General features: G+C 38.7%; 1 protein-coding gene across 3 annotated transcripts in view; it reads left to right on the forward strand.

The window, feature by feature from the left end:
- The window catches only part of FXR1 (FMR1 autosomal homolog 1), a 53,400-nt gene that overhangs the window by 22,800 nt on the left and 6,000 nt on the right, over positions 1–24,600 (forward strand). For 2 of the 3 annotated variants that reach the window (XM_015826086.2, XM_015826085.2), the window contains exons 1-11: positions 8,305–8,376; positions 9,425–9,573; positions 11,466–11,559; positions 12,172–12,288; positions 12,412–12,582; positions 14,377–14,455; positions 14,732–14,841; positions 16,022–16,108; positions 16,864–17,071; positions 22,118–22,321; positions 24,340–24,540. In XM_015826086.2, coding sequence (XP_015681572.1) covers positions 8,362–8,376; positions 9,425–9,573; positions 11,466–11,559; positions 12,172–12,288; positions 12,412–12,582; positions 14,377–14,455; positions 14,732–14,841; positions 16,022–16,108; positions 16,864–17,071; positions 22,118–22,321; positions 24,340–24,540 — 1,435 coding nt within the window. In that variant the 5' untranslated portion in view covers positions 8,305–8,361. Of the gene's footprint in view, positions 1–2,728; positions 2,801–3,979; positions 4,129–5,998; positions 6,093–6,705; positions 6,823–6,945; positions 7,117–8,304; positions 8,377–9,424; positions 9,574–11,465; positions 11,560–12,171; positions 12,289–12,411; positions 12,583–14,376; positions 14,456–14,731; positions 14,842–16,021; positions 16,109–16,863; positions 17,072–22,117; positions 22,322–24,339; positions 24,541–24,600 lie in introns of those variants that run through there. The other variant, XM_015826087.1, reaches the window with a different exon arrangement.

Here is a 24,600-nt window from a genome sequence, read left to right on the forward strand (position 1 = left end):
GTTGTTCCAGCAAGCGGGACTGGCCTAGGGGATTTTATAGGGGTTTTAATTACTTTTAAATTTGACATTCTCAAATATTTCATTTTAATCAAATTTTAACTAGGTGTAATATGTTAGCTTTTTATCATTTGTCAGCCGCCCTGAGTCCGAAAGGAGAAGGGCGGGATATAAATACAATTAATAAATAAATAAATAAATATAGGATAGCTAGGAAGAGGTATGACTTTATACTTGCTATAGTATAGCAGAATTGGATTGATACAGCCACATATTAAGTTATATCAGTCTTATGTTTTTGTCCAATAATTTGTAAATTTTAGTGATTGGATATAGATTACTAAAACTCAGGCCAAACATGTTTCAGATTAGATTATCTTGATGGCTACATCCACCACATTTTCTTCAGTAGAGAAGTAATCCGTGTGTGGGCATATTTAATTTCTTTTTGTTATGAAAGTATGTTCCATTAAGATTAATTGACAGCATTATTAATTGCATAATAACTTCATTTCATTGCTATACCACTGAATCTGCTGTGGACTTCTAGTGGTTTACAATTCGTAATTAAAGCATCTACAGTAAAAAATAGAGTTAAAACATTCACATTAAATAAAATAAAATTGCAGTGATACCTCGGTACCCATCATTAATTGGTTCTGGGAGGTCTGATGAGTACCAAAAGGGATGAGTACCAAACAAATTTTTCCCATAAGAAATAATATAGTGAGTCACAAAGTAGCTGACACCAACAAATTCGAGTTTGTGCATTGAATACCAAACAAACGAGTACCAGGACAAAATTTTTGCATCAAAATGCATTGAGTACCAAATTTGATGATGTTCAAAGCAGTTGAGTACAAAAGTTCTCCAGCATGTAGGGAATGTAGAATCCACGAATGGGTTTTAGAAGTCCTCTAGCCCAATTAGACCAATCAATCAAAGTTGCCACGCCCCTGCAGGGCCTGACCATGCCCCAGTTTCTTTTTGGTCTCAGTCCTGAAGAGATGTGAGAATTTGGCTCCCGATTGTTAGGAGAACAGGTAGTAAATTTCCATTCGTGGATTCTTCCTTTTCCCTTTGGTGAATTAGTTCAGCGCTGGGATCAGCGCTGCCCTAGTCTTTCTTTTTTCAGCCTCATTAGAAACTTTATCAAACAATCCAACCAATAATAATAATGAAAAAACCCCATCAAATGCTATCTAGAAGAGCTCTAAATAATTTTCAAGTTGAGAAGGCTGCTCCATGAAATTGGTCCCATAATGGAAAAACAGCAGTTCCTGGCCTTAGCTCTCCTGAGATCACTAGAAGAGATAGAGCAGTGAATTTTTTTTTTTAAACTCAAACCCATGCAAGGTGCAGTTGCAGCAGTCTAGCCAAGGTTGCCTATCCCTGGTCTCCTACTTACGACTATTCTTGTTTGTGATGACAACGTTTTAGGAACATAAAACCCATCTCGGTGTTGAATGTGTAGTCGATCTCGAGTTTCCATTTTCAAACTCTAGTCTGTCAATAGTTTATACCGACTTTGGTCTCTCTCTTAACACTTCTCCTCTGTATGGTATTCAGTAAAATTCCGACGTCTGTAATTGAGGAGGAGTCAAGAAGTGTGGACAACATCTTGGATCCAAACAGTCATGTTGCCCCCTATTTCTCCCCGCACCCCGAGAACCTATGATGAACATAGCTCCAACTCATAGTGGCAGAGATCAGAGTAAAGAGCATCTGGTTTCACCATCACAGTAGAACATTTTAAGCCAGTAATTTAGATACCTGTTTGCGTTTTACTGTTGTGATCATTCTTTAGGATTGGGGAGTGCTTAGATGCCTCCACTGTGCTAGAAAAGAGGCCAGCGGATTGAAGGAGATACTTTTCTCCTATATGAGCAGGTTTGAATCAGACTATTATTTATAAAATTCCATTTTCTTCACACTCGGGAAAATTACCTAAAATCAGCTTCTCCCCCTCATATAAACAGAGTTCAGTATTAATTTTATTATTGTAAAGCTTTTATTCCATTATATTTGATTTCAAAGTAATTTGTAATAAGCATTTTCTTTAAAACTGAGAGAAAAATGTTTAAATTAAAAAAACAGTGGCACGGGAATTTCACCTAGATAAAAACATTTGTCTGTCTATTATAAAACGTCTTCTGTTTCGTTTAATAGAGTAAAATTTTCATGTAATCAATTTTGTAAGAAACAAATTAATCTCAGTTTTATCAAATGGTAATAATTTTTAAATAAACATTTTGGAATAGTTAATATATTAGATAGCTTTTTTTAAAAAAAAACCTATATTCTGCTTAGTATATCTAAACTTCTATCAAAAGTTTAAAATATGCTTTACTTACTACTGCCTAAGGAATATGATTTTTTTTTTAAAAAAAGGCTAACTAACTGCCCTGCTAACAATCTTTAAATTTAAGAAGATTCTCTTGGTCAAGATGTTTTGATGCTTCATAATATTAATTTGTAGAAAAATAATTATTTTGGAGCAATTACATGTCAGCATAGAGAAAGTGAACCATCTTTCAACATAGGTATAACCTCTTTACGGCGAGAGAGAAAAAAACAGAAAATATTCAATTAACTGTAATTTCTCATGTCTGATTTTGGGGAACTATGATTAGCAATTATGGAATAATTCTAAATATTATGTAGCACTTTAAAATTACTAAAACGGAGATTCAAAGCACAGTGGTCTAAATGCTGTATAATTTACTTTCAGGTTTACTCAAGAGCAAATGACCAAGAGCCTTGTGGCTGGTGGCTGGCAAAGGTTCGAATGATGAAAGGAGAGGTAAGTAGAAGTGGAATTGTATCATGAGAGAGATCCATCTAAAGCAGGGATGTCAAACTCAATTTCATTGAGGGCCGCATCAGCATTGTGGTTGCCCTTGGGGGGCTGGGTGGGTGCAGCCAGAGTGGGTGTGGCCTACTGGGTGGGCGTGGATGGAGTGGGTGTGGCCTACTGGGTGGGCATGGCCAGCTCTACATCGTTCGCGTCAAGGGTGCCTGTCAGAGCCTGGGCAGGAGTGGGACAGATCTGAGGGTCTCTGGCAGAAGGGGGTGGGACCAGGGCAAGCGCCAAGGCATGATGCATTTCTTCATTCCTCACAAAGGGTGACACCTCCCCAGCATGCACGCAGGGGGCGGGGCCGACGCGGCAGGAGCTGGTTCCTCGCTGTTTCTGGACGGCTTTGTGGAGCTAAGACTGAATGTATTTCAGCATAGATGGCAACCACAAAATTGTACATTGGCTCCCTCCCGGCCGGCCTGGGCCAGGGCCAAGGCAGCGGGGGCCGTTCCCTCACTGTTTCCAGGATGGCTTCGCAGGTCGCATCCGGCCCCCGGGCCTTGTGTTTGACATGTCTGATCTAAAGGGAGCATTAAGTATTGTGAAGTATTTGAATAGATAAGAATCACTTAGAAGTTAAACTATATATTTAGTAACTAGCTTCTTATCCATGGGGTCTTTGGTGCATTCTGAGTTTGGTTGTTTTCTTGCAAACATTTCATTATCCAACTAAGTAATATCATCACTGGTAGTTCTGCTAGAACAATGCAGTTCTAGTACTAATGATGTTACCTATTTGGGTAGTGAAATTTCTGAGGGAAAATAAGTCTTAGTCATTGTATGGATGCTTTATGACTGTGTTGCATTATTTTGAATATCTTAATAGGGTCTTAATTATAATAAAAGTATATGGCCTTAATATCTTACATTAATTAATATTGGCTCTTAATATCTTAATTAAAATCACACTCTGTAATCTTACCGTACAGGGCATTTATGAAGAGAAAATGGAGAGTAGGAAAGATATGATACTTGACATTCTTGAGCTCTGAAGGGGATGATAAAATGTGATATATAGTGGAGAGAAGGTAAAAATGTGTGATGAGAGAAAAGTAAATATTCTGAACCTTTGATCAGCAATGGCTTATTTTTAAAAAATTAAGAAGAATAATCTTTTCTCAGTTTTACGTCATTGAGTATGCTGCTTGCGATGCCACTTACAATGAAATAGTCACATTTGAAAGACTTCGGCCTGTAAATCAGAATAAACCTGTGAACAAGAATACATTCTTCAGATGTGCTGTAGATGTTCCAGAAGATCTGAGAGATGCGTAAGTACTGTAAACATTCTTTATATTAGAACTTTATATCTATTAGGAATTGACTTTCATAGATTATCCTGAGTTTCATGTTAGAATTTGAACCCTTTTTGTCTAAGGAAAGAGTGAAGCTCTTTGCAAATTAACATGGAAATTCTCTTTTTGGGCTGGGACTCGTATTTTGGAAGGTCTTTGTATTCAAGTTATTATGATAAGATAGAAAAGAAGAGTCGATCAGGAATTAAGGTTTTCTTATCAACGGGAAGGAGTGTATGGCACATGAAGTACAAAGACCAATGGCTAGATTTGAATAGGTGGCAGAAGACAGGGATTACTGAAAAATATGGAAGTGAAAGAGGAGGGAGTTACAGAGTATCATACTTCGTTGATTTGGAAGATTCTTTTTTAAATAAGATTAAGTTACCAGACACATGAAGTGGTACCTTGGTATAGACTGCTTTGAAACTCATTGAATTTGGTACTCGGTGCATTTTGACGTGAAAATTTTGTCCTGGTACTCATCGTTTGTTTGGTACTCAACGCACAAGCTAAAACTTGTCATTGACACCTGCCTTGTGACTCACTACATTATTCCTTTTGGGAAAAGTTTGATTGGTTCTCATTGTTTTTGGTACTCACTGCACCTCCCGGAACCAATTAACGAGTACCAAGGTACCACAGTATCTAAGGATGGAGGTTGTATCACTTTTCACAACAGCGCTAAACATTTTGAGGTAGGCTTTATAGTTAAGTGTAAAATAATAATTCATCAGTATCAAAGGTCACAGTTTTTATGGCATAAAAGGACATACACGTACAGGTAGTTTGTTCAGCAACCGTTCAAAGTTACATCAGTGCTGAAAAAATAAGTTTATAGCCCATTTACAACCTTTTCAATGTCCCTCAGTCACATGATCACCATTACAGTCAGAACATGTTATCCTTTAGAAATTGGAGAGGGATTTCAAGAGAGCAAGCACCTGAAGGCAGGACAAGAAGCAACGGATGGAAACTAACCAAGAAAAGAAGCAACCTAGAACTAAGGAGAAACTTCCTGACTGCTAGAACAATTAATCTGTGGAACATCTTGCCTCCAGAAGTTGTGAATGCTCCAACACTGGAAGTTTTTAAGAAGAGACTGGACAGCCATTTGTCTGAAATGGTATAGGGTTCCCTGCCTGAGCAGGGGGATGGACTAGATGACCTCCAAGGTCCCTTCCAACTTTATTATTATTATTATTCCTTTGCACATTGAAAGCAATGCGACTGCACCAGCATCCATGTGGCAAACAAAAGCTGAAACTGAGTACAGTAATCTTGTCTCTTTCCAGGTGGAAAGAGCAATAGTGGTCATGTGATTTCCCACTTAGCAACTGCTTTGGTTAGCTGCAGAGTTACCAATCCCAGTTAGGGTCGTTGAGTGAGGACTACCTGTATGCTAAAGCAGATTATTCTCAGTTTGCATAAATCTGAAAAATTAAACTTCGATTTAGCAAAACTCAATGCAGTGGACCTCAGATGCAGCAGATAAAATTCTTCCTGCTTTTACATCATTTGTATAAAAACACCTTGATTCTAATTTGTATTATTTGTATAGTAATGTTCCTTCAAATGATGTACAGTCTGATTTAATGGACAATTGGGATAATTGGTCTGTTAAATCAACGTTTCACCTTGTAATATTTTGTTGTGTGTTTTTCTTTCTTTTGGAAATAATTTGGTATACATTTTCAGATCTTTTCTCAATAAATGCAAATGGATTTTTAAAAATTGCTTTCTGGCTGTGCCTTAGAGCGTTTTCAGTATTTTCAATTTCTCCAACTGCATGTCTCGCTGGTCACCCTGCAAAATGAATTAATGAATTCATACATTAATTTTCTAGGTGTGCTAATGAAAGTGCTCACAAGGATTTTAAGAAAGCTGTAGGAGCCTGCAGAATTTTTTACCAGGCTGAAACAACTCAATTAGTAGTTCTGGTAAGAAAAAAGTGTCTTCCTTTTTTACCCCATCAATGAGCAGATCATTTTTATGCTAACCTTATGTTACCAATTTGATATGTTGGGTCTGGACTGTATAGAAAAGTAACCAGTATTAAAAGACATTACTATCCCTTTTGACTTGTGAAAAGAAAATATTCTTTAGAGAATGCAGATTGAAGAGTTGCAGATAGGATCTCATACAAGCTATAATCCAAGCTGTATTGTTTGGGCCTGGCAACCTTTGCCTAGTGGATCAAACAGCAACCTGTGACCCATAGCAAAGGCTTTTGTCTTTGTTTGGTGTCACTTTGATTGCCACAGCTGTTGCATCTGAATCAGGCTTTATGCTAAAAGCACATCAAGCTGCATTGAGCAAAGTACTTCAGCATGCTCTCTTTGACTGCTAATAACAATATGGATCTCGCTCTCCTGATAAACTAACAAAAATAAATATTTCAGTTTCAAACGGACTAGCACGTCAAGATGATTTGCTCTCTTATTTGCAGCGTGTTCTAAACTAGAAATGAATCGGCGCTAGGTAAAATAATTGGATTTTTAAAAAATTCATTGTCTGTAAAATGAAGATCCTTATACATCATTTTTCTTTCAGTCTGCCAGTGAGGCAACAGTAAAAAGAGTGGGCATACTCAGCGACATGCACTTGCGCAGCATTCGAACCAAGTTAATGCTCATGTCGAGAAATGAAGAAGCAACAAAGCATTTAGAAGTGAGTGGGCCTCAGCTGGTCTCTCCCCCCTCCCTTAATTATGCTTCTGGCTTAGTCGCTGAAACGGTGTTCATGCTTGAAGGTTTTGTAAAGAATAAACATATTTTTTTTTCTTTTCCCTAGTGCACAAAACAGCTTGCAGCAGCATTTCATGAAGAATTTGTTGTCAGAGAAGACTTAATGGGACTTGCAATAGGAACACATGGCAGTAATATACAGCAAGCCAGGAAGGTTCCAGGCGTCACTGCAATTGAACTCGAAGAAGATACTGGAACTTTCAGGATCTACGGAGAGGTAAAAGGGAACACTGAAAAGTCATTCTTTCAGGTTGGGAAACTATGACTTCTTTGAGCTTAGGTCTAGAGCAGGGGTAGGCAATCTCGGCTCTTTTATGACTCATGGGACTTCAACTCCCAGAATTCCTGAGTCAGCATAGCTGAATTCTGGGAGTTGAAGTCCATGAGTCATAAAAGAGCCGAGGTTGCCTACCCCTGGTCTAGAGGTTTGAATGTAGACTGANTGGGTCTCCTCAGGGTGCCGTCGGCCAGACAGTGCCGGCTGGCGACCCCAAGGGGGAGGGCCTTCTCTGTGGGAGCTCCCACCCTCTGGAATGAACTACCCCCAGAGATCAGGGTGATCCCTGATCTCCCTTCCTTCCACCGCGCCCTTAAGACATGGTTATTCCAGCTTGCGGGACTGGCCTAGGGGAAAATTTTTAGAGGGGGTTTTAAAAATTTAAATTAGACCAACTATTAATATTTGCCTTTTAATTAAGTTTTAAATTTGTAGTCTGATATTTTGTATTTTTTATTCGGTTGTTAGCCGCCCTGAGTCCGCAAGGAGAAGGGCGGGATATAAATATAAATATAAATAAAAAATAAATAAAATAAAAACATTTGTCTGTCTGTTATAAAAGGTCTATGTAAAATTTTCGTGTAATCAATTTTGTAAGAAATTAATTTCAGTTTTATCAAATAGTAATAATTTTTAAATAAACATTTTGGAATGGTTAATAGATAGCTTTTTTAAAAAAAAAAACCTATATCGTTCTGCTTAATATATCTAAACTATCAAAAGTTTAAAATATGCTTTACTTACTACTGCCTAAGGAATATGATTTTTTTTTTAAAAAAAGGCTGACTAACTGCCCTGCTAATAATCTTTAAATTTAAGAAGATTCTCTTTGTCAAGGTGTTTTGATGCTTCATAATATTAATTTGTAGAAAAATAATTACTTTGGAGCAATTACATGTCAGCATAGAGAAAGTGAACCATCTTTCAATATAGGTATAACCGCTTTAAGGCGAGAGAAAAGAAACAGAAGATATTCAATTAACTGTAATTTCTCATATCTGATTTTGGGGAACTATGATTAGCAATTATGGAATAATTCTAAATATTATGTAGCATTTTAAAATTACTTTCATACTAAAACGGAGATTCAAAGCACAGTGGTCTAAATGCTGTATAATTTACTTTCAGGTTTACTCAAGAGCAAATGACCAAGAGCCTTGTGGCTGGTGGCTGGCAAAAGTTCGAATGATGAAAGGGGAGGTAAGTAGAAGTGGAATTGTATCATGAGAGAGATCCATCTAAAGGGAGCATTAAGTTTTGTGAAGTATTTGAATAGATAAGAATCACTTAGAAGTTAAACTATATATTTAGTAACTAGCTTCTTATCCATGGGGTCTTTGGTGCATTCTGAATTTGGTTGTTTTCTTGCAAACATTTCATTATTCAACTAAGTAATATCATTACTGGTAGTTCTGCTAGAACAGTGATGGCGAACCTTTTAGAGACCGAGTGCCCAAAACCCCACCCCCCCACCCCTGTCCCCACTCCGCCCTGCCCACTGGGCCACCCGCCACCTTCACGGCTCGTCACATTTCACCCAGGCTGCCCAGCAGCACCATGGCCACGCCCTGCACCCATGCCCCGCAGCATCATCTGCACGCGATGGGGCCCAAGGGCAGAGTCTTGTCCCCACTGCCTGGCTACCATGTCCTTGGCTGTGCTGCTTTGCGTGGGCTGCGCCCAGGGGCGACTCTCCTCCGGGGAGGCTGCTGGTGAGGAGGGGGCTGTGGGAGGAGCCGGGGCTGGGGAGACGGTGCGTATGCCCACAGAGAGGGCGCCGAGTGCCGGTTCTGGCACCCATGCCATAGGTTTGCCACCACTGTGGTAGAACAATGCAGTTCTAGTACTAATGATGTTACCTATTTGGGTAGTGAAATTTCTGAGGGAAAATAAGTCTTAGTCATTGTATGGATGCTTTATGACTGTGTTGCATTATTTTGAATATCTTAATAGGTCTTAATTATAATAAAATTATATAGCCTTAATATCTTACATTAATTAATATTGGCTCTTAATATCTTAATTAAAATCACACTCTGTAATCTTACTGTACAGGGCAGGTATGAAGAGAAAATGGAGAGTAGGAAAGATATGATACTTGACATTCTTGAGCTCTGAAAGGGATGATAAAATGTGATATATAGTGGAGAGAAGGTAAAAATATGTGATGAGAGAAAAGTAAATATTCTGAACCTTTGATCAGCAATGGCTTATTTTTAAAAAATTAAGAAGAATAATCTTTTCTCAGTTTTACGTCATTGAGTATGCTGCTTGCGATGCCACTTACAATGAAATAGTCACATTTGAAAGACTTCGGCCTGTAAATCAGAATAAACCTGTGAACAAGAATACATTCTTCAGATGTGCTGTAGATGTTCCAGAAGATCTGAGAGATGCGTAAGTACTGTAAACATTCTTTATATTAGAACTTTATATCTGTTAGGAATTGACTTTCATAGATTATCCTGAGTTTCGTGTTAGAATTTGAACCCTTTTTGTCTAAGGAAAGAGTGAAGCTGCGTCTCTTTGCGAATTAACATGGAAATTCTCTTTTTGGGCTGGGACTCGTATTTTGGAAGGTCTTTATATTCAAGTTATTATGATAAGATAGAAAAGAAGAGTCGATCTGGAAGTAAGGTTTTCTTATCAACGGGAAGGAGTGTGTAGCACATGAAGTACAAAGACCAATGGCTAGATTTGAATAGGTGGCAGAAGACAGGGATTACTGAAAAACATGGAAGTGAAAGAGGAGGGAGTTACAGAGTATCATACTTCGTTGATTTGGAAGATTCTTTTTTTAAATAGGATTAAGTTACCAGACACATGAAGTTTAGTACAGTGGTACCTTGGTATAGACTGCTTTGAAACTCATTGAATTTGGTACTCGGTGCATTTTGACGTGAAAATTTTGTCCTGGTACTCATCCGTTTGTTTGGTACTCAACGCACAAGCTAGAACTTGTCACTGTCACCTGCCTTGTGACTCACTACATTATTCCTTTTGGGAAAAATTTGATTGGTTCTCATCGTTTTTGGTACTCACTGCACCTCCCGGAACCAATTAACGAGTACCAAGGTACCACAGTATCTAAGGATGGAGGTTGTATCACTTTTCATAACAGCGCTAAACATTTTGAGGTAGGCTTTATAGTTAAGTGTAAAATAATAATTCATCAGTATCAAAGGTCACAGTTTTATGGCATAAAAGGACATACACTTACAGGTAGTTTGTTCAGCAGCCGTTCAAAGTTACAGCAGTGCTGAAAAAATAGGTTTACAGCCCATTTACAGCCTTTTCAATGTCCCTGAGTCACATGATCACCATTACAGTCAGAACATGCTATCCTGTAGAGATTGGAGAGGGATTTCAAGAGAGCAAGCACCTGAAGGCAGACAAGAAGCAACGGATGGAAACTAACCAAGGAGAGAAGCAATCTAGAACTAAGGAGAAACTTCCTGACTGCTAGAACAATTAACCAGTGGAACAACCTGCCTCCAGAAGTTGTGAATGCTCCAACACTGGAAGTTTTTAAGAAGAGACTGGACAGCCATTTGTCTGAAATGATATAGGGTTCCCTGCCTGAGCAGGGGGATGGACTAGATGACCTCCAAGGTCCCTTCCAACTTTATTATTATTATTATTCCTCTGCACATTGAAAGCAATGCGACTGCACCAGCATCCACGTGGCAAACAAAAGCTGAAACTGAGTACAGTAATCTTGTCTCTTTCCAGGTGGAAAGAGCAATCGTGGTCATGTGATTTCCCACCTAGCAACTGCTTTGGTTAGCTGCAGAGTTGCCAATCCCACTTAGGGTTGTTGAGTGAGGACTACCTGTATGCTAAAGCAGATTATTCTCAGTTTGCATAAATCTGAAAAAATAAACTTCAATTTAGCAAAACTCAATGCAGTTGATCTCAGATGCAGCAGATAAAATTCTTCCTGCTTTTACATCATTTGTATAAAAACACCTTGATTCTAATTTGTAATTTGTATTATTTGTATAGTAACGTTCCTTCAAATGATGTACAGTCTGATTTAATGGACAATTGGAATAATTGGTCTGTTAAATCAACGTTTCACCTTTTAATATTTTGTTGTGTTTTTTTTTTCTTTTGGAAATAATTTGGTATATATTTTCAGATCTTTTCTCAATAAATGCAAATGGATTTTTAAAAATTGTTTTCTGGCTGTGCCTTAGAGCGTTTTCAGTATTTTCAATTTCTCCAACTGCATGTCTCACTGGTCACCCTGCAAAATGAATTAATGAATTCATACATTAATTTTCTAGGTGTGCTAATGAAAGTGCTCACAAGGATTTTAAGAAAGCTGTAGGAGCCTGCAGAATTTTTTACCAGGCTGAAACAACTCAATTAGTAGTTCTGGTAAGAAAAAGTGTCTTCCTTTTTTACCCCATCAACGAGCAGATCATTTTTATGCTAACATTATGTTACCAATTTGATATGTTGGGTCTGGACTGTATAGAAAAGTAACCAGTATTAAAAGACATTACTATCCCTTTTGACTTGTGAAAAGAAAATATTCTTTAGAGAATGCAGATTGAAGAGTTGCAGATAGGATCTCATGCAAGCTATAATCCAAGCTGTATTGTTTGGGCCTGGCAACCTTTGCCTAGTGGATCAAACAGCAACCTGTGACCCATAGCAAAGGCTTTTGTCTTTGTTTGGTGTCACTTTGATTGCCACAGCTGTTGCATCTGAATCAGGCTTTATGCTAAAAGCACATCAAGCTGCATTGAGCAAAGTACTTCAGCATGCTCTCTTTGACTGCTAATAACAATATGGATCTCGCTCTCCTGATAAACTAACAAAAATAAATATTTCAGTTTCAAACGGACTAGCACGTCAAGATGATTTGCTCTCTTATTTGCAGCGTGTTCTAAACTAGAAATGAATCGGCGCTAGGCAAAATAATTGGATTTTTAAAAAATTCATTGTCTGTAAAATGAAGATCCTTATACATCATTTTTCTTTCAGTCTGCCAGTGAGGCAACAGTAAAAAGAGTGGGCATACTCAGCGACATGCACTTGCGCAGCATTCGAACCAAGTTAATGCTCATGTCGAGAAATGAAGAAGCAACAAAGCATTTAGAAGTGAGTGGGTCTCAGCTGGTTTCTCTCCCCTCCCTTAATTATGCTTCTGGCTTAGTCACTGAAACGGTGTTCATGCTTGAAGGTTTTATAAAGAATAAACATATTTTTTTTTCTTTTCCCTAGTGCACAAAACAGCTTGCAGCAGCATTTCATGAAGAATTTGTTGTCAGAGAAGACTTAATGGGACTTGCAATAGGAACACATGGCAGTAATATACAGCAAGCCAGGAAGGTTCCAGGCGTCACTGCAATTGAACTCGAAGAAGATACTGGAACTTTCAGGATCTACGGAGAGGTAAAAGGGAACACTGAAAAGTCATGCTTTCAGGTTGGGAAACTATGACTTCTTTGAGCTTAGGTCTAGAGCAGGGGTAGGCAATCTCGGCTCTTTTATGACTCATGGGACTTCAACTCCCAGAATTCCTGAGTCAGCATAGCTGAATTCTGGGAGTTGAAGTCCATGAGTCATAAAAGAGCCGAGGTTGCCTACCCCTGGTCTAGAGGTTTGAATGTAGACTGAAAGGAATGTACAAATTCCAGTATTTTAATCCCAGTAAAATGCAAATATGAGGCATTTGGTGGAAGAGAAGGCAATATAAAACATTACACTGCTTTTTTTTAAATTGTGATCTTCTTCAGAAATGCCTCGGGGTTAGGTTCTACACAATTTGACCGTTGTTAAATGCATTTGTGTAAAGCTTTCTCAGATCCACCTCAACTATGCTTATATTAGAGAGCATGCCTCCATATTGGGTTTAGATTCCTACTGGCAGTTGATAGGATAATCCCGATTTAAGTAAATCGGAAAATATTGCTACGATGTTCCTGATGAATTCAGGAGTTTCTCATTTAAGAGTTGTTGCACAAAGGCTAATGAACTTGCCTCCCCCAGATGTCCCCTTCCTTCAGGGAATGCTGGTAACAAATGGGAGAGTGTGCTTATAAGGAAGAATGAGAAGAGGTCTTCGGGGAATGTTTGAGACTGTTGAAAGCAGAGACCCAACTGAGGCCCTAAGGCTGCATTTGCCAGTAAAAGTTTGATCGCAGCTACACAGGCACCCAGAGATATTGCCACACTATAATATGCAAGGGGGCAGAGAGGGAACATGCAAACATATCTCAAGAGGAACCATATTAACCATAAATACTTAGTTGTGTTTCCCCCCCCCCAATTTGGAAGAATATATTTCAAAGTAATTACATGCTACAAATATAAAAGGAAAAGAAGTAAATATATTTACACTATTTACATTCCTTTGTTAGACGCAGCCTGATTACAACCAGCGTCTATTTTTACTATAGCCATGCAGCAGTGGGATGATACACAGTAGATAAAATATGGTAATACATGTTCGTAATGTAACAGTTGGTCTTCGTGCTACAGTACAAAGCCACATGGTAGGTTAGGATGATCCCTGATTTGGGGAGACCTAAGTAGGTGTGCCTTCTTCCATTATATTGCATCATTAGGATAATTCTTCTATAACTAAAGGACTATATCAGGGGTAGTCAACCTTGGCTCTTTTATGACTCGTGGACTTCAACTCCCAGAATTCCTGAGCCAGCATGGCTCAGCTTGGAAACATCTCCCTTTCCCCTCAGCATGGCTGGCTCAGGAATCCTGGGAGTTGAAGTCCACGAGTCATAAAAGAGCCAAGGTTGCCTACCCCTGGACTAGATGATGAAGTTCAGTTGGCTGTGTGGTTTCTTTGCAGGAATGCTGGTTGATTAAGGATTATTAAAGAAGAATCAAGGTTCTCCTCAGATCTGAGAAAATTTTAGATGGGTGACAAAATGGGTATCATAATGTTGAGCCTCAGATAAAAACATGTATTTAAATAATTGTGTAAAGGCAAAGGTACCAATCGGCAAATATATATGGTAGTTTGAAGGTAAATTCCCATAGTCCCATAGGGTTTAAGCACCTGTCTGAAAGCCATCATTTTTAATTTGCCAGGTACAGATACTTGCATTTTCTCATTGCAAAAGATAGTACACGTAGTTTTATCTCATTTTATATGGAAATAGTTGTTCCCTAAAAGTGTTTTAACTGTTAATGTTTAATGCATTACGTTCTGTTTATTACCAGAGTGCTGAGGCAGTAAAAAAAGCTAGAAGCTATTTGGAATTTGTGGAGGACTTTATTCAGGTTCCTAGGAATCTTGTGGGTACGTAATAATAATAAAATTTTAACAGTAGCAGGGAAAAGTTTCGACATAAACATCTTTTCTTTTCTCCATCTTCTCTCTCTCTTTCTCTCTCTCCTCCTTATCCTTCCTTCTTTCAGTCATAGAAGTAATTCCATCAGCAGGAGAGCTGAATTGGACATCAGCCTTAAATTATTATAAAGAATTTTTTTCTAACTGTTTTTTCTTGTTGATAGTTTACTTGAGACCAAAGTCCCTGTGATAATCCAAAACTTAAATCTCTTCTTTTTGTTAAAGGGAAAGTTATTGGTAAAAATGGCAAAGTTATTCAAGAGATTGTGGACAAATCTGGAGTCGTGCGAGTGAGAATTGAAGGAGACAACGAGAATAAACTACCCAGAGAAGATGTAAGATTTTAACTTCTTTTTTTTCCTCCCTTCCCTTGATCACATGTCCCGCCGGGGATACTACAAAGATCATAAGTGCGAAAAACCGCCATAAGTCACTTTTTTCAGTGCTGTTGTACCTTTGAACGATCACTAAATGAACTGTGTATGTACAGTCGAGGACTATCTGTACATAAATCTAACAGATATGTACTTGAGTAGCTGTATGGTTAGTCGTGAAATCACATTATTTCTTTAACGTGCTGTGTAGTAATGCTCAGTTGGGCTCAAGACTTAGTGGACCATGATGTTGCTCACTGTGACTAACCAGGTAACTATAGAAAGATACTGTAGGAAATAGGATATCCCTCAGATAGCTCAGATGCATATGGTTCTAAATAGATGTTTTGAAGGGCTGCATTCTTTCATTGAAGCCTATGCATTTGCACTCTGCAGTCATAGGAGAATACTGTGGGCTCTAGATTGGGCTCACCTGTTTAGTCTAGTGGTGGTATAGCAGCAAGCGTCCACTGATGGCTGTATGACCTCTGTCTTGTGAAAGTACATTCAACAACACACCAGCATTTCTGGCAGAGTACAGAGGTTCCTCACTAATTGATTAGTTGATTAGAGACACAATCTTGACATCAGCTTATTCTTGATCAAATGACTGTATATATATATATCAGTTATGGCTTCTACTACCTATGGGTTGGCCCTAAGTTAGCTAATTCTTTTAAAAGTTGATTTCAGAAGTCAAAATCTGGATTTTGTTGTTCTTAAAGTTTTTCTGTGGATTTTATAACTGCAAGCCAATTTGGTTTTAGCCTCAGGTTCAGTTTAGTCACTCTTTGAGAATTCAGGTTAATTCCCTTAAGATTTACTTGTTTGTAAGATACACACAAAACAAATCTTAACAACTGGCTCTTTAGCCAAACTGAATTATACAGACAACATACCAATAAACAGACCAGGTTTATGCATAGGGGGAAAAAACACCCTCATACTAGAATATTTTTGAGAGTGCTCTGGAATCGTAATAAATAAAATAAGACAGATGAGATCTAGCACATAAGTTACATTGTAGCTTTATTAAAATAGAGTTTGGGTTTGCGTGTGTCCAGGCACCCATATACAGTTCCAAGAATTATTTGTGATTTAGTTTATATATATATTTGAAAAACTTATTTTATCTTTATAGGGAATGGTTCCATTTGTGTTTGTGGGTACTAAAGAAAGCATAGGGAATGTCCAAGTACTTCTTGAATACCACATTGCCTACTTAAAGGTAAGCACCGCTTGATGTAATTTTCAGATTTAGTTTGCAGTCCACTCTAACCTAAGAGGCTCCTTTAAATAAACGTGATTTGCTGCTGCGGAGCTAGGAGTCAAGAATTGATTCTAATTATTTTCACTTAAGATTACCTTATCTTGAAGGTGATCATTCTGCTTTTTTCTTATGTATTCTAGTACGTGTGGGCAGAATTTTTAGATCAACCTTGTTACATTCCCATCGTTGTTGCTATTATTTATTTTTATGTATTTTTGTAATCTTTATACTGTATTTCTCAGCCTCTGTAGAAAAACCTGATCACTTTCAGCCTAATTGCTACTTTTTCATTTTATAATTTCATAATTCTGTTATAGGAATACACAGTAGTTTTTACTCCAAAGATTTTTATTCTGGTATTTTTAAAAAGTTCATTTGAACAAATATAGCTGATACGTAAGTGACATCTTTGGTCCTTGATGTGAAAAGATAGATTGCTATAAGTAAAAATTTTGAAACATTTGAAAGAAATGTATACCAAACTATCTAAAACATATTAGGTATTTCCGATCAATCATGTCTTGTCGATTCTCACTGGCATTTAAATGATCAGAAACTATTTCACCCTGTAATTCTGTAAATGTAATTATTTATTAGCATAGTTAGAAACTGCTTATTTTTTTTTTCTAAAGTGAAGAATGCATAAAAAATAACTTAGGGAAAGTTATAACACCACATAACTTAGTTTATATTTAATGCAACTCTCAATTCAGGAAGTAGAACAACTACGGATGGAAAGGCTCCAGATTGACGAGCAGCTACGTCAAATTGGCATGGGTTTTAGACCTTCATCTACCAGAGGTCCTGAGAAGGAGAAGGGCTATACCACCGATGAAAGCACTCCTTCGTCTGTACAGGGTTCAAGGTCCTATAGTGGAAGAGGCAGAGGCCGGAGGGGGCCCAATTACACCTCTGGATATGGTAAGTGTGCTTAAAAGATAAGCTAGACAATTTGCTTTGCTCCTATCATCATTAATAGGGAATATAACAAGGGCATTGTGCTTTTTTACCATATTCATATAATAGCATGTGTATATGTGTGTTATGTATGTTCATGGGTTAGATATATACTTTATTTTGAGAGCAGGCAACAGAATTTTTCATTTTCAGTGTGTGCCAGTGTGCTCACATTAAAACATGACAAGGTTGTCTTATCTTAGATGTTTATTTTTCAGAGTTTTTGATACATTACAAACATTAGAGTATCAACATTATCAATATGGATTTCAGGAAAATGTTTATTGTTTCTTACAGCTTAATTCAAGCTTTTTATATTAAGTGCTCTCTGGATGCGATTGTTTATGGGACATCAAGTTGGAGTCGATTCTTAGCAATCACATAAACTGACTTTCTTCCAGGATGATCTATCCCCACATCCAGCTTGCTACTATTGTCTTTTTCTTGTCTTTCTTCCCATCTTTCTTAGAATTATAGATTTCTCAAGAGAGTTAGGTCTTTGCATATGAGTCTGATTATTTATTTCTTCAGCAAGAACTCTGAATTGATTTGTTCTATTTGTTGGTTTTCTTGGCTATCCATGGTATTCTCAAGAGTCTTCTCCAAAAGCTGAAATGCCTTAATACTCTTTCTGTCCAGCTTTGATTCCACAGAATATCAAAAAGTAAACCATTGCCTGCACAATTTTGATATTTTTGATATCGTGGTATCTAGATAACTTTCCCAAGGCTGTTTAGTGCAGGTCTCTAGTATATTTCTTGACGTCTGGGTTCCTTTACTGTTAATAGTTGATCTTAAAATGTGGTCTTTGCCACTTCTAAGGCTGGTTTCTTTGTATGTTGTAATCAGTTTCTTTATATTTAGTTGTGCTTTTTCTACTGTATTTCTTGACTTTTATTACTAGAGCTTGCAGGTAACCTATTTGCATTTTCAGCTGTCAGAGTAGTATCATCAGCATAGCTCATTTGATGTTTCTCTCCCTCGTGCTTTAAAACCACATTCATCTTCACTGATTTTTCTTCTGTGCTCATACATCTGTTGATATTCCGTCAGTTCATGTAGCCTTCCAATTTGGTAATTAGTGGAGCACTCATCTGACTTCACCTTCTAGTTCTACAGGTTCTTGTAAATAGGAAGTATCTTCTAAGGTATCCTGAATTTTGACATTTTGACTGCATAGAATTTCAGTATGTTCCTTCCATTCCTGTTTGAGCTTTGAAACAGTCACTGTCTGTCCATTGGTATCCTCTAGTTCAGAGGCACCAGGGTCTGGTTTCATGGAGAGAGGTTTTTCTGTGGTTTTGTGTGCTGCCTGCATCCCGCAGATGGGGCTTTGCTTGTTTACGTGGCCTGGATTTTGGCATGCCATGGCCTGGTGCCAGTCCACAGACCAGGGGTTGGAGACCCCTGCTTTAGTTTACCACTTCAAGAGTGGAACCTTTTGAGTTCATTGAGCTTTGGAAGACTTTTCTTGCATTTTTGTGTTAGTTTTCATATCTTTATAGAGGTCATTGTAATAGTCTTCTTATCTTTTCCAATAGGTCTCTGAAAATCTTTGTAAATACCTAGATTTTCGTGTTTTTTCACTTTGGTTTTTCTTCCTGGCAATTTCTACCATTTGTTCTGACCGCTGGTTTGCATTTTTTGTTTTTGTTTCCCAGTCTTTGGTATTTTATTTTCACAGTCATCCTTAATAACATTTGTAATAACTTCCATCAGAATGGATAATTTGCTTCTGCATAAACTGCCTTTAGCAACTGCTTTACAGGGGGTGTTATAGAATGCTTTCCTACCCAGAACTTTCCCATTGTCTTCATCTTTGATTACTAAGAACAAAAAATTGAGTTACTGTGAGGTTCCATTGTGGCCATTAGAAGGCGGACTCAGCTAATTCCTCTTAGAAGATATCTAGAAGGTGACAGAATAACAGAATTGAAAGGCACCTTGGAGGTCTTCTAGTCAAATCCTCTGTTCAAGCAGGAGACCTTATATCCGTGTGGCGAACCTATGGCACACGTGCCACAGGTGGCACGCAGAGCCCTCTCTGTGGGCACGCATGCCGTCGCCCCAGTCCTAGGCCTTCAGCTGGGTTTTATAAAACCTTTTCACTTTAGGCCTCCACCGCCGTGTGCAAAAAGAAAAAAAAGGTTCAATCAATCAATTTCAACTTCTCGCGGGGGAAAAAAAACGATCTCGCAAAGTTGGAATTGATTGATTGAACTTTTTAGTCCCACCCAGTCTGCTATTACCACCGCAGCCACGCCCACCCAATGGGCCACACCCACCCAATGGGCCACGTGCACCCAGCACCCGACGATACATAAGTGGGTTTTGGGTTGCAGTTTGCGCACTCGGTCTCTAAAAGGTTCGCCAATCACTGCCTTATACCATTCCAGACAAGTGGCTGCTCAGGCTCCAGTGAATGGAGCACCCATGACTTCTGAAGGCAAAGTTAATTGTTAATTGTTCTCCCTGTTAGGAAATCTCTCCTTAGTTCTAGGTTGCTTCTCTCCTTGATTAGTTTCCATCTATTGTTTGTTGTCTTGTCTTATGGTGTTTTGGAAATTATATTTTGGAATTATATTTTGGATGTGACATTTGTGATTTTACTTATTTCTTGCTGCCCTTAGGTTTTATGAAGTGATACATATAAAGATGGTCGAAATGTTTTTTTTTTCTTGTAGCAAAGGCAGTGATTAGCTTAGGTGAGAGGGATTACAAAGGTCTTAGTCCTGGCTTCTGACGGAAAGAGGTAGAATGAATGTTTTTCTGCTGGGTCCATCTTCTAAAGGCCAATACAATACCTCATAGCAAGTCCCAACTGCTGTTCTTGAGTGTTTGAAGGGCTATTTTCATGCAGATTTATCTGGGTGCTCTTTATATGCCTTGGGAATTGTTGCTAACATGTTAGAAACCTTATGTCTTTACATGCATTGCCAGGAAGTGTGTTATGTACAGTGAATACAAGAATAGTTTTAAGACTAATATATGCATTGGTAATTAACACTGGGACTATGTATCCAGTGGTGATTATATGGAGATTATGACAGGTGATAATGTGATAATATAGTGATAATCACTTGTGATTATGACAGGTAGGGCAAGATAGTTCTGTACTTCTAAAACTGTTATAAAACTATCATGTTTGCTTTATATTTGTAATGTTCTTGATGATGGATTGCATGTAACATAATTAGCAATATTGCACTGGTTCACTATTCGATTCCATACAGTTCTCTTTGTAATGCCATGGATTCTCTCACCTCTTACCCCAGCATAGTGATCTATAACTGTACAACTGAGTATCGTCTGATTTGTTTATAATTTTGAATTTTTGGTAGCCAGGATAGCTGTGTAATATAACATCAACATAACACCTCTAAGGAATACAAATATTGGTAATTCCTCCTTCCTAGATTACTAGTCATTGTTGATTTATAGTTGAATAAATCAGACAATTTTCTAAGAGAAGTTATAAATAAAAAATAACTAACTAAACACCATAGACCGTTCACAATACAAGACCAGCAGTACTGGAATGTGGATAAACAACCCAGTGTCTTGAATCTTGAATAATAAACCCAATCTTGAATAATGAATCCAATTATGTTAATGAATCCCCAATTGCCATGCAGTTATCTGGAATGGTATTTTGGTCTGAAAATTTCTAATGGGTCTTCATTGGGGTCTTGAAACTGATTAAGGAAGCATTTTGCTTGGTTTTTCTCTTCTGCATACATTTCTTGAAAAAGGAGTGAAGGTTTGGAAGCAGAAATATAATGAATAGTGTTCACTGGTTCATTATCTCGAAATGTATTATGCATGACAGAAAATGAAATTTTACAAAATCAGGGCACCTTTTATTAAAAGGTGTATAGCACCTATTTCCCCCATCCAGACTACATCACATTCTGTTGTAGAACATACAGCTCTTAAGGTGTGATTCTTTGTTTTGGGAACATTTTTTCCGCTGCCAGTATCGCATAGTTAACAAACATTCCTTAAAAGCAGTAGACTTTAAAATATGTTGGCTCTTAACTACCTTCATATACTTTTGACCTCTCTTAGCACTTGTTGTTTTCTAATTTGGATTGCATCACTTCTCATCTAACACATCTAGTATACCTTTTGGATTAAGTACTACCTGCTGCAGATGCAAGAAATGTCCTGATGTTAAAAGTATAGCCTGCTAGGTACCGAATGTAATTTCCTCCTTGTAAAGCAGTAAATCTAAATGCCTGTTATGCTGTTGGGAGAACTGCATTTGGTATTCCTTTGTGGCTTTGAAATGATGATGATGATGATGATGATGATGATGATGATGATGATGATGATGATGATGATGAAAGGGACCTTGTCCAACCCCCTGCTCAGGCAGGAAACGCTATACCATTTCGGACAGATGGCTGTCCAGTCTCTTCTTAAAAACGTCCAGTGTTGGAGCATTCACTGCTTCTGGAGGCAGGTTGTTCCACTGGTTAATTGTTCTAACTGTCAGGAAGTTTCTCCTTAGTTCTAGGTTGCTTCTCTCCTTGATTAGTTTCCATCCGTTGCTTCTTGTCCTGCCTTCAGGCGCTTTGGAAAATAGCTTGACTCCCTCTTCTTTGGGGCAGCCCCTGAGATATTGGAACACTGCTATCATGTCCCCCCTCGTCCTTCTCTTCATTAAACTAGACCAGGGGTAGGCAACCTCGGCTCTTTTATGGGAGTTGAAGTCCACGAGTCATAAAAGAGCCGAGGTTGCCTACCCCTGAACTAGACATACCCAATTCCAGCAGCCTTATATGTTTTAGCCTCCAGTCCCCTAATCATCTTTGTTGCTCTTCTCTGTACTCTTTCTAGAGTCTCAACATCTTTTTTACATCATGGTGACCAAAACTGGATGCAGTATTCCAAGTGTGGCCTTACCAAGGCATTGTAAAGTGGTATTAATACTTAATGATTTTGATCCTTATAAGTATTTTGCTGGTTTATGTTTTTATTCTTTTGGTTCCGCTTTTCTTCCTGAAGGAACAAATTCTGAGCTATCTAATCCCTCTGAGACAGAATCAGAAAGAAAAGACGAACTGAGTGATTGGTCCCTAGCAGGGGATGAAGACAGGGAGGCCCTACACCAGCGTGACAGCCGAAGACGTCCACCAGGAGGAAGACGTAGCGTTTCCGGGGGCCGGGGCCGAGGTGGCCCCCGAGGTGGCAAGTCATCTATCAGTTCTGGTATGGACAATGTCTTTCAGATTTATGCCAGAAAAAAACGTAGTTCTACTGCTGCCGCTTTCAAGTCCATTATCTCAATTCACAGAATCAGAAAGAAAAGTAATTAGATGCAAATAATTATTTAGAGGGCGTCACGTTTTTCTTCTCAGCCAGTCAGAAGAGGTTGCCAGATGGTGGCGGTGGGGAGACCGTGTTGATGTCACTGATGTTGGGAAATGGGACTGTCTAGTCCAGGAGGCCAAGCTTAGATTGCCAGGTCTACTGAAAAAGATAGCAGAAAGGCTTTTCAATTAATTCCTAGGCAAAAGCAGATACGTCCTGGGCACCTGCTGGATGATGATGTTGATGTTGGAAGGGACCTTGGAGGTCATCTAATCCAACCCCCTGCTCAGGCAGGAAACCCTATATACCAGGGGTAGGCAACCTTGGCTCTTTTATGACTCGTGGACTTCAACTCCCAGAATTCCTGAGCCAGCCATGCTGGCTCAGGAATTCTGGGAGTGGAAGTCCACGAGTCATAAAAGAGCTAAGGTTAGGTTGCCTATTCCTGCCCTATACCATTTCAGGCAAATGGCTGTCCAGTCTCTTCTTAAAAACTTCCAGTGTTGTTGGAGCACTCACAGCTTCTGGAGGCAGGTTGTTCCACTGATTTAGAAGGTTGTAGATGTTTCAGAAAATAACCTAAGAGGTGGGGACAGTGTTGCAAGTGGGTTAATAGAGGGACCTGACGGACAGATGAAAAAGATACCAAGGTCCATGGCAGAAACAAATGAAAAAGGAAAAGGGACATTAATCAGGGTTATTAGCTATGTGCTAAGCAATCAGACATATGTTGAGGACTACTTGTATGGTTCAAGTTTTAAGGGGAAATGAACAGACTGGTAAAAAACAAACAAACCTGAAAGATTCAGTGTTATTTCTAAGTTCAGTGTAGCATGCCACCAGTGAACAACCATGGGAATTTTTATACCTGCTTCAAGCATCCCTTGGTGCTTTCTCAATTGCCCTGAGAAAGAAAGAAAATGCTAAACTAAGATGCGCCTTGGCCTGATTCACTGAGGTTATTCAATTTTGAACTTTGAATGCTTTTGTTTTGCTATTTTATTCTTTCTCGTCCGATGGGCTGTCGGAAAGAAATTCTATAAATGGGCTCAAGACTCTTTCATCAGACCCTCAATTAGACGACTCTCCGAAAACTGAACCAAACAGGACCCAACTTAATATTGTGAGACAATTCAGGAAAGCAAAGGTCAAGTTTGAAAGTAGACCGAGCCAGCTTAGGAGAGTGGAGGATAACGTTCCAAGGAAATTTCCCCTCATTGGGGGACAGTTGGGCAGCTGCGTTAGGATATTACCAACTTCTGTATTCAAAGAAGTCTCTCCTGCTCACAAACTCTAAGCTGAAGCAGCCTGCCTGTATTTTCCAGTGGGTGCATAACAGATAAATGCCTCATATGGACATCCCTGGAAAGAATTCCAGTAGCTATGATGTGCATATTCTTCCCACTTTATTTATATCCTAATTTAAAGGCCGCCAGAAAGACACGGAAATTTATGTCTGATCATTTACTCCAGAAGGTGAACAAAAACAATTGTCACTAGGACAGGGGTAGGCAACCTTGGCTGTTTTATGACTCGTGGACTTCAACTCCCAGAATTCCTGAGCCAGCAAAGCTGGCTCAGGAATTCTGGGAGTTGAAGTCCACGAGTCATAAAACAGCCAAGGTTGCTTACCCCTGCACTAGGAGGATAGAATTAAAGCAATGGCCTTGATGCCCATAATCCCCAAAGCCTGTACCATCTACTCTTTAGCTTTTGTTTCGCTTTCAAGAGCAATATTCTCAGCTTTCAAGAATGTTTCAGATTCTTCCTAGGTTGCTCAGCAGATTAGTATGCATGTTCTGGATTAGATTACTTTGTACTTAGTTACCCTCGTAACATTTTGCTTAAAATGGTAGATGAAAACAACACAAATTCATGTGCCGCTTCTCGCCTTTTTTGTCTTTTTGTTACTTTAGTGCTGAAAGACCCAGACAGCAATCCTTACAGCTTACTTGATAACACAGAGTCTGACCAGACTGCAGACACAGATGCCAGTGAATCGCATCACACCGCTAACCGACGCAGGCGATCTCGCAGACGGAGGACTGATGAAGACGCTGCCTTAATGGATGGGATGACAGAATCTGACACGGCGTCAGTTAATGAAAATGGCTTAGGTATGTCAATCGCTTGTAACGAAACTGAAAAGATTCATACCAATAAACTTGCATAATTGT

The sequence above is a fragment of the Protobothrops mucrosquamatus genome, unplaced genomic scaffold (genome assembly GCF_001527695.2).
Source record: "Protobothrops mucrosquamatus isolate PMUCROS unplaced genomic scaffold, P.Mucros_1.0 scaffold2954, whole genome shotgun sequence".
In the NCBI taxonomy this organism is placed as follows: Eukaryota; Metazoa; Chordata; class Lepidosauria; order Squamata; family Viperidae; genus Protobothrops; species Protobothrops mucrosquamatus.